We start from the raw sequence: 14,597 nt of genomic DNA, 5'->3' as shown, positions 1-14,597 counted from the left end.
AGTTCCTGTTCTTAAAGGGAATGCCTTTAACCTCTCTCCATTAAGAACAATGTTGGCTCTTGGGTTTTCATAGATACTTTTTACTATGTTGAACATGACAGATTTTAAATTTACTAAATTAAATTTACTGTACTAAATTTAGCATTAGTAAATGAATGGGAGTTTCAGAACTCAAAGCTGCTCATGTGGAACCTGTACATAGTTTATAGCAAGTCAATGGAATAGACGGGATATCCGTGGTTCAGAACTGGTGGGTGGTAGCACCCTTTTTGTTCACCTTACTTATTTCATCTGTGTGCTGGACAGATGATCCAAGAAGCAAGGCTATACAAAGAAGAATGCATATCAGGATTGGAAAGAGACTCACTAACAACCTGCAGTACGCAGTTGTTAACCTCCTTGTTCATCAAAAACAAAGAAAATTTTAAATACTGACAAAACTAAAGATGACACCCTTCAGTATGGATGGTACTTGAACAGGACGAAAAGTCAAGTCCTTACAAGATCAATATACATTTGATAAGTGGAGTTGTTGTTATGTGCCGTCGAGTCGTTTGCGACTCATAGCGACCCTATGTACAACAGCCCTAAACCCTGCTCTATCCTGTGCTAATCGCATTGCCTCTGACACACCCATCCCGATTACCCCAGTCATTGAATCAATCCATCTCATAGAGGGCCTTCCTCTCCTGCGCCATCCCTCCACCCTACCAAGCATGATGTCCTTCTCCAAGGACCGGTCCCTCCTCACAACATGTCCAAAGTATGTCAGATGAAGCCCCAGAATCCTTGCCTCCAAGGAGTATCCTGGTTTAACTCTCTCTAGGATGAATCTGTTTGTTTTCTTGGCAGTCCATGGTACATTCAATACTCTTCTCCAGCACCACAGCTCAAAGGCGTCAATTCTCCTTCTGTCCTCCCTAGTCATTGTCCAGCTCTCTGATGCATAACAAGTGATTGCAAAGACCATAGCCTGTGTCAGGCGCACCTTCGTCTCCAAAGAGACACTGTTGCTCTTGAGTACTTTAGAGGGGTCCCTAACCGCAGACTTTCCTATCGCAATACATTTTTTGATTTCCTGACTGCTGGTGCCAAGAGTGTTGACCGTGGAGCCGAGCAAACTGAAGCTGTGAACACTTTCAATCTCTTCGCCATCCATCCTGATGCTACCAATTGGTCCAGTGCTGAGAATCTTTGTCTTCTTGACATTGAGCCTCAGTCCATACTGAAGCCTGCAGTCCTTGACCCTCTGCAGTAAGTGCATGAGGTCCTCCTCAGTTTCAGCGAGCAGGGTTGTGTCATCTGCATAACGCAGATTGTTGATAGATCTTCCACCAATTCTAACGCCACGCGTCTCCTCATAGAGCCCAGCCTCTCGGATAATCTGCTCTGCATACAGGTTGAAAAGGTATGGAGATAGGACACATCTCTGGCGCACACACCCTTCCCAATTTTGAACCATTCAGTGTTGCCCTGCTCTGTTCTGACAACTGCCTCTTGGTCCAAGTATAGGTTTCGCATTGATTGCATCCTGCTTAAATCACCAACCAATGCCCAAGGAAGCAGCTGGCAGGACATCAACCAACTGGTTTGCTGCACTGGACAAATGTTCTGCAAAAGATCTTCACAGTTCTAAAAGACAAATACGCTACTTTGGCGACTCAGGTGCATGCACCTGATCCATGGCACCGTCTTTACAATCACCTTGGATGCATGTGCAAGTTGGGCAGTGAGTAATGAAAATTTAACTGACACATGTGAATCATGGTTATGGTCAAGAATATGAACTATACCATGCACTATCAGACCGATGAACAAATGAATCTGGGGGGAAATACAGCTGGGATGCTTAGAAGGATATGGAGAATTCATTGCGCTTACTTGGGTCTTACCAGGAAAGACCAATTGCTGGAAAAGGATGTCAAGTTCAGCAAAATAGAGAGGAAAAAAATGAAGAAGCCCCTCAATGAGACAGACTGTTACAATAACCTCAACAAAAGGGTCAGGCACGTCAAAGACCAGAGACAGCAGAGGACCAGGCAGTGCCTCATCACCAAGTGCTGGGAGCCAATTTGTTAACTAACAAGATAAAACGATAAGAAAGGGCTTATATAAATAATTACAATCATAAACCACACAGTAGAATTTTGCAACAATCCACACAAAAGGCTAATCTGTAATAAACATAAAAGAGGTGTTTCGCTTTACCAATGACTAATCATCAAGTTTCATTCTTCTGTGGGATTGGCAAGAGCAGTAGTCTAAGCCCAGCGCTGGGTGTGGGAAGCAGGCCTTCAGTGGAGGGCGGACTGGTGGATGCGTGCACAGGACACAGTGGCATTTGGCAATGTATCCCATAAGGTGTATGTGATGTCCTTTGGCCTCTTCCACAAGTGGAAACAGATGGAAAGCTGATGTTTAGAAGTGCCTAAGTGCCAAGAGGGGTGGGGGGTGGGGGCTCATTATCCAAGGTGCAACTGCCCATGTGCCTGGAGCTGTGGCTACAGTCCATGCAATCAGCAAGGGGGGCCTGCCGTGGGGCTCACCCCAGGACAAGACTTGTCCATCTCTTCTGTATTGTGTTGGTGAGGTTTTGGGGGTAATTTTTTCAGAAAAATCTGAAACCCTGGGTGAGGGCTTGTTTACTCGGCCTCCATATCCATCTACCCTGCACTGTGTGCATCTGTCTTCCTCAGACAGCCCAGTACTCCTACACCCTTAACCTTAGACTTCTCCCTCACAGATGACCCCATCCCTCCCTTCTTCAGGGGAAGAACACTCCTAAGTCCTCAGCAAACAGACTGCACATTCCTCTTGATAGTCTAGTGGGAGGAGCACCCTGTGGATGCTGGCGAGGTCACCAGAGAGGACTGTTGAGTCCTGAGATAAAGGTCATGCAATGTCTTGGTAGTTAAGTGTGGAGTGGCCATTGCCCTCAAGGGCAGGGCTAAACCTAGCCTGCAGAGGTAACCACTGCCATCTTTGGTCCACCCAGCCTCTGATCCTCCTGGGTGCTACAAGTAGGCCTCCTCATGCATTTGGACCCACAGAAGGGACGGGGCAGCAAGATGGAGGTGGATGGCATTTTTTGAGGACCTGTGCTGCTCCCCTGTGGGACCAGAGTCCTGACCAACTACACCTTCTGCTGGGATGTGCCAAGCAGTGGACATAAACTGAACCTGGAATTACCTGTTAATAGGCCTGCCATCATCTGCCCAATGGGCTCAAATGCTTGTTGGGGTCACCTGACAATGGTGGGCTCCCATACTCGCTATGAGGAACATTTGATCACTTAACACCATTTAGTTCTAAATAATCCTATGAGTTCTTGACTTAAAAACAGAGCCCTCAGGCTGCTTCTCAAGAATGCTTGTGCTTCTGTGACAGTGACCAGGCCATCCTGGCCAACAGACAAGTGTGAGCTATGCCCTGCTGTGAAGTCTCACATGCAGCCAGTCTGATGTGGAGCCTGGATGTCCCAAGGGTAAACGTTCCCAGGGTCCTGCGTGGGGCATTCTGATGTGGGCTATGTGCTGCTGGTCCTGACTGGGGAATGTCCCTAAGGGTGTCAGAGAACTTCATGGCTAGATTTGGCATCACAGCATGGGGCACCTCTCCACACCTGCCACCATGGGGGCTGTCTCTAGGCTACAGCTGGCCCTACCTTGTTAGGAGCTCCACTCACCCCACAGGAGGATCAGGAGACAGGGCTCCTATGCTCAACATGGGGAGGGTGAACTCAGTTCAGGAAGAAAGAGTCTTTAAGCTCTCTGCAGGTTGCCCAGTGTGGCAACTGTCACATAAATTGTCTGTATAATCACCCCCCCTCCACCACCATCCTGTCCATCCACCCACCTGCAGGCTTGTGGAGCCTGGGCTCCCTTCACCTCCCCTGGGATGTGCTCACCTGTCCTCCACAGGGAGGGGAGCTCACCTAGGACTACCCCACTTTGTACCACATGACACACACACACACACACGTCACAGACAATACGAAATGTGTGTGGAGAAATGCTGCACACATGTACACATGCACGATACCCACACGCACACAATCCAACAGGCATGCAGACACATGCATGGACACACCTGTGAGCGAAACCCTACTGGGTGGTGTGCATGCTTCTGCCCCAGGACAAGTTTTCAGGGATGGGGGCCCAGCCAAACGGCCTAGTGGGAGCATGGGCAGCAGAGACCAGCTCAACAAGAGGTCACGATAAAAACCTCACTTACAGGACTTTTTTTTTATTGATTTCATTGAAAACAGAACAAGAAATGGTCTGAGCCAAAAGACTGCTCTTAAAACTGTCAAAACGTCTTAACAGAAAAAAGAAACATGATCGCATCATGAATGCTGAGAAGTCGCACAAAACCCCACGGTTACGGCACTGCTTACAGGATTTAAAAAGATATATGCCAAAAAAAGTATGTGACCTGCCGGCCACCACACAAAAGGTGATGGCCGATTTATTCACACTACAAGACTAACATTTTAAAAAAAGTCTTCCTGCGTTTTATTCTAAAACCACTTTGTTCTCATGTACAGTTAATATTTCACGTGGTGAGTAGAAACCACACCAGGTCAGCACCATTGTCTGTGTGTGTTTGTTTCCATCTGTCCTAATGTCCAGTAACGGCCTCACAGCGGGTGACAGACAAGGGGTCCATGCCCACACGGACCACGTAGCCAGTCCTCCATCCAGCAAATCACTTTCTCAGGAGCCAGTGCAGCCAGTGACTTGAGACGGGGCTAGCCATAAACTCTTAAAAAGCAAACTGACAATTCCTCCAGAGTTCTCTCTGGGACATGGATGTCAGTGCCCAGCACGTGGCCCTGGTAGGAGCCACAGGGCGAAAGGGCTTTGGCAGCGTACAGAGGCTTCTCGCAGACAGCACTGCCGACAGTGACAGGCAGCAGGAGCGGCAGACTGCACTCAGCGATGGCAAGGTCACCACCGCGGCGGCCGAGGTCCTGCTCAACCCTGAGCATTTCTGACTGTGAGTGTCCAGCCTCCTCGGGGACTGCACGGTGGAGACACTGCGGCTACTGTCCTTGACGTGTCCAGAGCGCTGAGCGTAGAGCTGCCCACCAGCCCACCTGCCTTCATAAGGGCTCAGCGGACGTGGAGGAGCTGGTGTCCGGAAGACCGTCCTCCTGAGTCTCCTGGGCTGTGCTGGCCTGCCGTTGCGCTAGGGCCGTACATGAGTGCCGGCACTTGGGGGAGCCACACTGGCAACTGAACAGCTTGCCTTTGATGTCCCAGAAGCGGTCCCCATAGTCAAACCTAGGGAGACAGAGCTGGACTTAGGGGAGTCCATATGGTATCTCATGCCTGGGAGAGAAGCTACGCTCCACCAGGCCCCTGGCCGCCCTCCATCTCTAAGTAATGCCCACAGGAACTGGTGGGTCAGCCTCTGATCAAAGATCCCCTCACTGTGACGTGTGACACCATGTTCAGTCTCGTCCACAGGAGCAATGGTGACCGAGCAGACTCCTGGATGCTGACAGGCAGGGTCAACATCAGACCGGGGCACCAGGCTCTGCCCAGCATGGAGGGTCGCTTGCAGGAGCTAGTGTCCAGTCCATGGGCCTGCGCATGGTCAGCCAGCTCCGTAAGCACTCACCAGGCTCTACCTGCTTTCTAAAAAATGCCTTTGGTGCTAGGTGGAGGCTGGGATTGGAAAGGACATGGAGGGCTGCAGTCACCAGGGCCTGGGTGCCTCAGGACCCCAGTACGAGCAGGGAGACTGGGCAGGAGGTCTTTCAGGAGCAGAAAGACAGCGTGTATGTCTGAGTGTGTCCAGATGTGCACACATTTGTGCATGTTGTGCTTGAGTGTTTGCCTGCGCATGTGTCTTGGACCCTTGCCAAGGCGTCCATCTTCATCTGGAAACAGAGTGGGTCAACCTCCTCCCAGGTGAAGGGTGGCCTGCACTGTATGGAGTCAGCCAGCTGGGGGAGTCCAGGCTCTTGGTGAATATGGGCCTACTGATGGGACATGAGGACACAGGGTGGGGCCACCAGGACCGGGGCCTGAGCCTGCTGACTGTGAGTGATCAGCAGCTCCACAGCTGCCCTCCGGTCAGGAAAGGAGGCCTGCAGCAGAGTCAGCAGCCCCAGCACAGCTCCCAGCTCATCTACCCACTCGAGACGCTAGCCATCCAGGTCTGTCCCTCCCAGCCCCCTGTCCTCCCCAAGCCACAGCTCTCCCTCAGGGTCCATCCTCCTCGACCCATAGATCTCTCCCAACCACCTGTACTCCCCACAAAAAGTCCATCCTCTCCTGACCTGCGCCCCCCACTGAAGGTCTGTCCTCTAACCCATTTGGCTCCCTCTCCCAGCCGCCTGAGCTCCCCAAAGAACACCTGTACTCGGACCTGTAGCTCTCTCCCAGCTACCAGTACTCCCCACAGAAGGCACCCCACACTCACGCTCAGTCCGCGCTCCCGCACATGCCCAGCCCATGCTCACACAACGGAGCCCATGCTCACACGCACAGAGCCCATGCTCACGCACACACCCCGCGCTCACACACAACCGGGGCTCACACACACCCCATGCTCACGCCCAGCCCTCGCTCACACACAACTGGCGCTCACGCCTAGCCCACTCACACACACTCCGCACTCACGTACAACCCACACTCACGCACACAGCACCCCTACCCTAGCTGTTCACCGGCCTCGATGGGGCGGGTGCTGAACAGGGCGACGCGAGGGAAGCGCAGGTCCTGGTGGGACATGAAGACACGCACGGGCACCAGGTTGGGCTCGCAGTGGTGGTTGATGAAGCGGCTGACGTTCCCATAGAAGCGCGCATCGATGCAGTACAGCTCCCCATCCTGTGGGACAGTATGCTCAGTATGGCTTCCCGAGGGCTGCCACCCCCCACAGCCCTCAGTCAGGAAGCACCCAGGGGGGTTGGCCCCAGAACCAGCTGCAAGATGTCCCCCAGAAATAACGTGACCAGAAAGTGGCCAGCTTGCTCACAGGAGGTCATGCTAACAAGGATGCTCCAAACACAAGTGTACTCGAAAGGCTGAGCTTGGTGTAACGAAGGGTCCAGCAGGTGAGGAGAGGCCACACCAATAGGTCCTGTCCTTGGTGCTCAAGGAGCACTCTTCTGTTTAGAGCTGCTGGCCAAGGGGCTGCTGTCCCAGAGCCTGAGGCAGAGAGGATGAGGACAGCCTACGCCCAGTCCCCCAGTGCCACCAGCACAGTCACAGTGTCCTCCAGGTCAGTGCACGTGGGGACTTGGCCCAGGAGACCTAGACAGACAGCAGTGCCATGAGCACAGGAGTGGTGACCCACATGAACCAGCAGGAAGCATCGCCATGTCCGATGACGCCCTCACAAGCAGCTGTGGCCAGCACAGCTGCGACCCAGTGTCTTCGGGGCTGACTTCCGAGGTGAGCAGGCTTTGTCCTCATCACCCCAGTGCAAAGTCCAATGTCGTGTCCCTGCTGCGGGCACGCCTCCACCGCAGATGCCCACTGGAAACCAGACTTGTCTTCCACACACATTTCCAGAGAAGCGAGCTGCCATCGAGCCACACACAGCCTCCTGTCCACTTCCGTGGTTGAGGCACAGGCAAGGCTGCCTGGCCCTGCGCCACCTCTGTGCCCACTGGTGCTGACAGAGCTCACTGTGGCAGCCGTGTCAACGCAGCTCATGCGACTGCCCGCACCTGAGCAGGCCTCTAGCAGACACGTGTTTTCCTGATGACACAGCCCAAGCCAGTTAGTGTCTTCTCATCATCCTGACCTGGGAATCAACGTGTTCCTTCTTCTGGTGGTAATGTTAGTCCTCACCAACACAACCCGCCACCTACCCTCCGCAGGCCTAACTCACCAGAACATGGGCTTAAACGGTACTTCAAAATAATCCAGTACTTTTCAAGTAGCCTAGTATGCTTAGTACACGGACAAGGGTTAAGTTGCGTGCTGTCTGGACCCAGACCAGTGAGAAAAGGACCAAGAAGAATCAGAAGTCATCTCCATTCAGCCACAACCAAGGCCCAGAGAGTTCAGGGGCAGGCAGCCTCAGGCTTGGTCTCTGGCCTCAGGTGAGCACGTCAGCACTCATGCCCCAAGCCAAGAGCACCTACCTTGTTGTCAAGGTCAAAGAGGTAAGAATCCTCTTCCCGGACGTCAGCCTCTGAGTCAGAGATGAGCTCCCCGACGTACCTGTGGAGAGCGATCCTGTGAGGCAGCCGCCTGCTCTGCCCGGAGCAGTCAGTAAGCAACTGAAGGCAGCTGAAACGCAGACACATGCCACCACAAAGCATTCAGAAACGCTGTCTGTGGATGCACGTCTGTTTCCAGAAGCAAAGTGCGCAGTGATAGAAACGACTGTTGGGAAGGGCCTCTCCCCCCACTGGGGATGACAACTAAGTTGAGACAGGACAGTCAGACTCAGAGGGCATATGAGCAGGGCCCACCAGATGACCACATCTGATGCACAATCCTGTCAGTAGAGGGCCTGAGCCTTCAGGCCCTTCTGGAGCTGTGGAGTGGCTTTGGTGGTTGTATGGTGTGAGCACGGGTCCTAGGTCACAGGCTCGAGTCCTAGTTCCAGGTGCTCTGGAGGTGCCTATAGGCAGGTGGAAGCCTGGACCATCCACGCAGAACAGATATTGCCTGGAGGCAAGGGTTCTGTACCTGTGCCCCAGAAGCCCCCAGGCCATCTGACTGCTCCCAGAGACTGCCCATTTAAGGGCTAGGACTCACGTACTCGCAGACGAAGGTGCCCAGCGGAATGTCCTGCAGGGCCCGCACACCCCAGCCCATGTTCTGGGTCCGGTAGAGTTGCAATCTTGCCCTGGAAAGAGAGAGTGGGTAAGCAGCTAAGAGGTCTGCAGATCTGCGCCTGGGGCCCTACAGGGTCTGCTCCGCTCCACAAAGTCTAGCAATCTCACCATCACCCCGAGTGACAGGAGACTGGGACTCAGTGTCTCCAATCATTTTTTAGGTAAACAACCACTTCAGAGCTAGGATGCCTGCTCATGTACAAGTGTTCATAGTGGCAACCAGACCATGGCAGGCATGGATTTACAAGGCCAAGGACAACTCCTAAGAACAAGAAGAGCACTGTGAACACAAGCGAGTTTTATCTGTGTTCAGCACAGAACAGGCAGGTAGAAGCCAGTGAGCTCCTTGCAGCGAGGGCTAGAAGGACAAAGAGATAATGACAGAACTACAGACAGAGTCTCTAACACTTGCAAACTGCTCTTGGCAGAGCCCTCAGGGGACAGGTGCTCGAATTCCAGGCTCCCAGCACACCTAAGAGCGCTGCTTGGGAGATGAGCTTTGAGCAGGACCTGGCTCTGGAAGCAGCAGAGTGTGCTGCTCGCGTTAGTCCGGCCGCGTGTGCAGCCCAGGGGCTGAGCACAGGGACACGGGCCATCTCATTTGCCTCTCATGGAAGACAAAGGGTAGGCTGAGCACGAGCTTCCTGTTCTCTGCCTACCAACACTGAGATAAGGCTCAAAATTATGAAGTTAGTGCGTTAGCTAATTTATATCTTGTACAACTCCCATCCCCAAACTCAGACCTCAGAACTTGATGGGAAAAAGTCGTGGCTGACTCCTGGGCTAGGGTGCTGGGAGTGCCACGAGCTCTGCCTTCACAAGAAAGGTGGGTCTCCCAAAACCTATGCAATGCTGTTGAGGACATGAAGAACAGAGATAACAGAGGAGTTTTTGTGAACTAAAAGAGAACTCCAATAAGGCAGGCCAGCGGATGGCTGCTTGGTGCATAAACTCAGACACATGAGAGGTCCCTGTGAAACACGTTTCTGGAAACTTGAAATCAGTCTGCAACTCTGAAAGCGTAGTGTCTCACTGTCCTCCTTCACTAAACTTCATGTGAATCTGGGAATCCGAGCTCTGAAGCTTAAGATACAAGGCCCAGGTTGAGGGGCCAGCAAAGATGGAGGTCTGTGCAACATACACCGAGGGGCCAGCAGAGATGGGGAGGGGAAACACTGTCCATGAAACAGACAGCAGAGTTGGGGGACCAGGCACTGTCCACTCACAGTGTTGTGAGGGGTCATGTACCATCTGCCAAGGAGACCAGCAGAGTTGGCAGCCAAGCACCAGCCACTTACAGCATGGTGGGTAGTGTTAGGGGGCCCATGCACTATACACTCACAGTGCAGTGGGCAGTGGTGGGGGCCGAGGACCGTCCACCAGCATGGCAGGCCTCACCTGAGTCCATTCTGCACCACCCTGTTGCGGCAGTTCCTCCAGCAGGCGCAGGCGTGGTTGCACTCGAAGATCAAAGGCGGCTCTGCCATGTTGAACTCTGGCAGCAGGCGGCCGTCCTGGGGAGAGACAACTCCTAAGCCACAGGACCCAGCAGAGCCTCATTCACATCAAGAGAGTTCTGGTCCGAGAACAGCACCACTGTGGACTGAGGCTCAAGGAGCCCACAGGGGGCAGGTCAGGGAGGCACTGCAGGGCGAGAAAGCCTCCAGTCCAATTGATGCCCACTGAGATGCTAGCCATAGGCTGAGGACCCACTGACTGTCCCCACTCAGCCATTCAGATCCCTCACTCCATGTCCCCACAGCCCACTAGGGCTCATTAGACGCCAGTCCTCTTCTTTTGGTGTCCGCTGAGACCACTAGCCCTTCACTACCATCTAGACTCTTTAGCAAAGTCAGAGGGACCCAGTTCCCTGCTCCAACAGCTTAGGAGATCCCCGATCAGAGAGGACTCTGGTTCAAGCCCCATCAGATCACCTCCCCACACATGGACGCTGGTCCCAGCTTACCTTATCATACCAGCAGCGCATGCTGAGCTGGCCACACATGCAGTTGCTGGAGGAGCAGTCGTCAATACACACACAGTACTGAGGAGGAGAGAGGGAGGTACAGCTTGTGGTAACCAGTCTCATGTGCACCTCACACTCCCCTATCGACCTGCCTATCTCACCATCCCAGACTCCACCTTCTCACAAATGCCACCTACTCAGACTCCACCCAAGGTACCCAAGGAGGGTGCAGTTTCTCAGGAGAAAGGGCTAGAAGGTGCAGAGATACTGCAAACATTCCAGAGAAGAGCTAAAGAGTCCAGTCTGAAATCAAGGTCACTACTAAAAATGAACTGTCAGGGTGTGGAGTGTCAGGAGGAGTCAGGACTCAGCCACATCAAGGGGCAAAGGGGACCCAGTCACATGTCAGCAGTCAAGATGACAGAGCCCAGTCATGTCAGGGGTAGGACAGAGAGCAGTGTGTGCTGTCAGAGGGAGGGAGGAAGGGGCCCAGTTATGAAAGCAGGGGGCTCCCTCCTCTGAAAGGAGATGAGATTTTTCTCCTGTGATGACTGAAGGGGTTGGATCACTGGAATCCTAACTTTAGCTCTGAGCTCACAGGTCATATGATGAGAGAGAAGTTGCCTATAAGCAACCCCCGGACAAGTGGTAAAACATGGGTCATTTCAGCCAAAAACCTAAGGGGGAAAAAAAAAAGCCCTTTCCAGCTCCTAACCTGTGCAGAAGCACAGACAGCACAGTCAAGTGGGGTGCCCTCCAGTCTAACTTCCATGGGAGCTCGGCAATGCTGGGGTGCAAGGGGAAGGGCACTTTCCTGAGGGAAACCAGAGCCCAGGGTGGTACTACTGAAGTACTTAAATTTTGCTCTAGAATGTTTCTTATCTGTCCCTGATGGCCTGGCTCTCAACTAAAATTGGGAGAATGAGTCTCTTAGAAAGGCCCTCACAAGCTGGGTGTCCCAGAGCATGCAGCACTCGGAGCTGTGCCCTTCTCTGGCTAACCCACCGCTCCTTCCCACCTTCCCGCGCCCCTGACCTGCAGGTGAGTGATGTTCCTGTCGATGTTCATGGGAGATGTCACACAGTTCTGAGACACGTACTTGTAGTTGCTGGGGCAAGGCTCGCTGTCCACTGCATTGACGCAGGGAATGGGGATGCGCTCATAGCCCCGTGCGATGTCTCTACACGGATGGGAAAACACATCTTTGGCCATTAAAGGATTTCTCCAAAGCAGCAGGGAGCCGGAATGCATGAGGGAGTCACCACACACCTACTGGCAGGCACACAGCAGCTTCAGCATGCAGGTGCTTCCAACCTGGCTTGCTCACCTGCTCACTGTCCGCTCCATTGGGGCAGGCTGGTCTGGGGCTGAGTCTCGCTGAGCCTTGCTCATCTGGAGGGCCGTCCACACCTGTGAGTTCAGGCTAGCGCACTGCAGGGGCGTTTCACCTTCCTTGTTCTTCAAAGTGACATCAGAATGCCGAGAAAGGAAGAGGCTGAAAAGAAAACATAGGCCAAGAAGATGTGTTTAAAAATATGACAAGATTAATGAAACGAGTGTGATCGGTAAATAAGGAGAACACACCACACCCATCACTCTGAAACAAGCAGCCCTCTAAGCCCTTACTCAGAATACAGGGCTTAACCCGCCTCCTTTCTCTTCTCTCACATTTACACCAAGCTTTCTCTTCATTTTCTTAGCAGAAAGGCTGCAAGTAACTAGAGAAGCTATTGGGTGTTTCTTGAGTTTTTCACTCACATTTGCCCTCAAAGGATAAATCTAAACTTCCAAGTTACACTAAGCCCAGCTGCCTTCACAAGCGGAGGCCACTGGGTCCAGGCTCATAGGTTGTCTCTCAAAGGGAAAGTGGGTGTAGCTCTGGGCATCCAGCCAGGTACCTGGTTTAGAGCAGCAGGAAGTTGTGTGCAGTGAGGAAGAAGACTGATCCTGTCCCGGCCTCTCATCAGGACCAACAGCCCTAGCTATCTGACTTCCTAGCAGCAGAATAAACACCAAACCAAAGCCCGTCAGGTGGTACGGATCACGGACAAGGAGGAGGCAGCAGGTGGCACTGACACCATGGTAGATCAGGGTCCTGATGTCTAAAGAGCTCTGGAGCTGGGTGCACCAGCCAGCCCAGAAACAGACTCGACTCCACAGGCCTGGTCACCATTATGCCCTCTGGGCAGGAGGGCTCTGAGGCTCACTCCCAGATTAAACATGGTATTTGGTGCTTGTCACAGTGACTTCTCTGAACAAAAAATGAAAAGATGACTTTCAGTGTCCAATGACCGAGGAACTACACTGGATACCTAGGGTCTTGCCCCACTGGAGGCAGAGAGCTATCCATTGCCCAGGGATCACAACTGGCTGGCACAGAGGCCTCACGTACACAACACAGTCGTAGCGGTTCTCCCGGGCAGCGATGTGCAGTGGTGAGTCCCCATGGATGTTGACAGCGTGCAGATCACACTTGGCAGCGAGCAGGATCTCTGCGATGTCCACGCAGCCCGAAAACGCTGCCCAGTGCAAGCAGATGTTCTCCTCCTAGACAGAGCAAGACATGAGCACCAGCAGCCAGGCCAACATGCACTCGAGACCACTACTGAGCGCTGCTGGCCAGGACACCTGGGGACGCTGTGGCCAAAGCCACATCCACAAGATGCCTTCAAAGGTGATCAGCAGGATCCCTGCCACCGCTGTGGCCGCTACTGCAGAGACTTTGGACTTGTGCTTCATAAGACCCATGGAAGAGTGGGCTGGCCACTGCTGCCCAGTAAAGGTAACCCATCTCCTTACTGCCATGGACAACTGGCCAAATGGGGAGGACAAATGACTCTGGATTCCTCGGCACAAACCCTTTCTCACAGCAAGCAGGCCAAAGCCATCGTCAAACTGGGAGGAAAGGGCCCTCGCTGGCATGAGTGGTGACGATCTGCATACAGGTCTCTAAAGCAAAAGTTACATTCAGGATTTCACCTGGGACCCCTGCAGTGTAGCAACCCAAGACACACAGGCACAGGCACAGGTTGCAAGGGTGGTGCAAAAGCCTAGGCCATAGTCACTGCCTGACAGCCAGGACCCTCAGAGCTGACCACACCTTTCACCTAGCACAACAGGTTTAAGTGGCACCCACCTCAGACCAGAGACAAAAAAATTTAAAGGCACAGTGCTGTGACTTCAGGCTGGACCTGTGGTGGACTCTTAGGGGTTTGGGTCCCACAGGGGCAGATGGGCTATGTCTCTCCACTGAGGGGCTGGCTGACTCGGGTACCTGATTCTGGGTTGGTAGTGCGGCCCCTTCCCGCTAGAGAAGCCAAAGGCATAATAACACAGGGAATTACTGACCAGAAGAAAGACTCCATTTCACATGGAGCCCCTGATCCGTATTGTCAGGGCTTCAGAAATTCAATGACCTAGAAAGCAGAGATGTGAAGCCTCTCCCTTCTGCCTAGTAGCAGAAGGAAAAAGCAACAGGTTACCAGCACCTTTAGTGAGCCTGCTCCCACACTACCCTCACTGCAGATTCCACACCACACTGGACTAGAGTGCCCACGTATTCCACCAGAGCAAGGTTCAGTACACACCTCACCTGTCCAGCATTAGATGACAACCAGCACCAATGATCTGCAGCAGGTAATTACACAGATATCCCACACAGACATGCCAGAAGAAACCACTATGTCCTGAAGGCAGCAGACAACCAATGTCAAATCCCACAAAAAAAAACCAATACAAGACGTCATCCAAAAAAGTGACCAAGACAGGGAGGAAAGGATGCTAGGATGCTCTAAGATGGAATTCAGAAGAATGATGATTAAG

At 52.8% G+C, this 14,597-nt stretch overlaps 1 protein-coding gene and 1 pseudogene across 2 annotated transcripts in view; one reads left to right on the top strand and one right to left on the bottom strand.

Annotated features, from left to right (window-relative positions):
* LOC102863884 overlaps positions 1–4,996 on the top strand; it is a 16,713-nt pseudogene extending 11,717 nt beyond the window's left edge. Inside the window, exons 2-3 of the transcript XR_439011.1 lie at positions 2,912–2,966; positions 4,795–4,996. The product of XR_439011.1 is annotated as a glutamine synthetase-like (transcript). The remainder of the gene's footprint in view (positions 1–2,911; positions 2,967–4,794) is intronic.
* Positions 4,997–5,104: 108 nt separating this feature from the next.
* Positions 5,105–14,597, bottom strand: part of EHMT1 (euchromatic histone-lysine N-methyltransferase 1) — a 73,830-nt gene continuing 64,337 nt past the window's right edge. The window contains exons 18-26 of the mRNA XM_006900619.1: positions 13,168–13,322; positions 12,103–12,270; positions 11,811–11,955; positions 10,776–10,853; positions 10,208–10,323; positions 8,734–8,820; positions 8,108–8,186; positions 6,667–6,842; positions 5,105–5,285 (exon numbers count right to left, since the gene is read on the bottom strand). Of these exons, the coding sequence (XP_006900681.1) occupies positions 5,105–5,285; positions 6,667–6,842; positions 8,108–8,186; positions 8,734–8,820; positions 10,208–10,323; positions 10,776–10,853; positions 11,811–11,955; positions 12,103–12,270; positions 13,168–13,322 (1,185 nt within the window). The remainder of the gene's footprint in view (positions 5,286–6,666; positions 6,843–8,107; positions 8,187–8,733; positions 8,821–10,207; positions 10,324–10,775; positions 10,854–11,810; positions 11,956–12,102; positions 12,271–13,167; positions 13,323–14,597) is intronic.

Source organism: Elephantulus edwardii, unplaced genomic scaffold (genome assembly GCF_000299155.1).
Source record: "Elephantulus edwardii isolate Elephantulus edwardi_28Jun2011 unplaced genomic scaffold, EleEdw1.0 scaffold00289, whole genome shotgun sequence".
Classification (NCBI taxonomy): Eukaryota; Metazoa; Chordata; class Mammalia; order Macroscelidea; family Macroscelididae; genus Elephantulus; species Elephantulus edwardii.
This window is presented reverse-complemented; position numbering and strand designations above follow the sequence as displayed.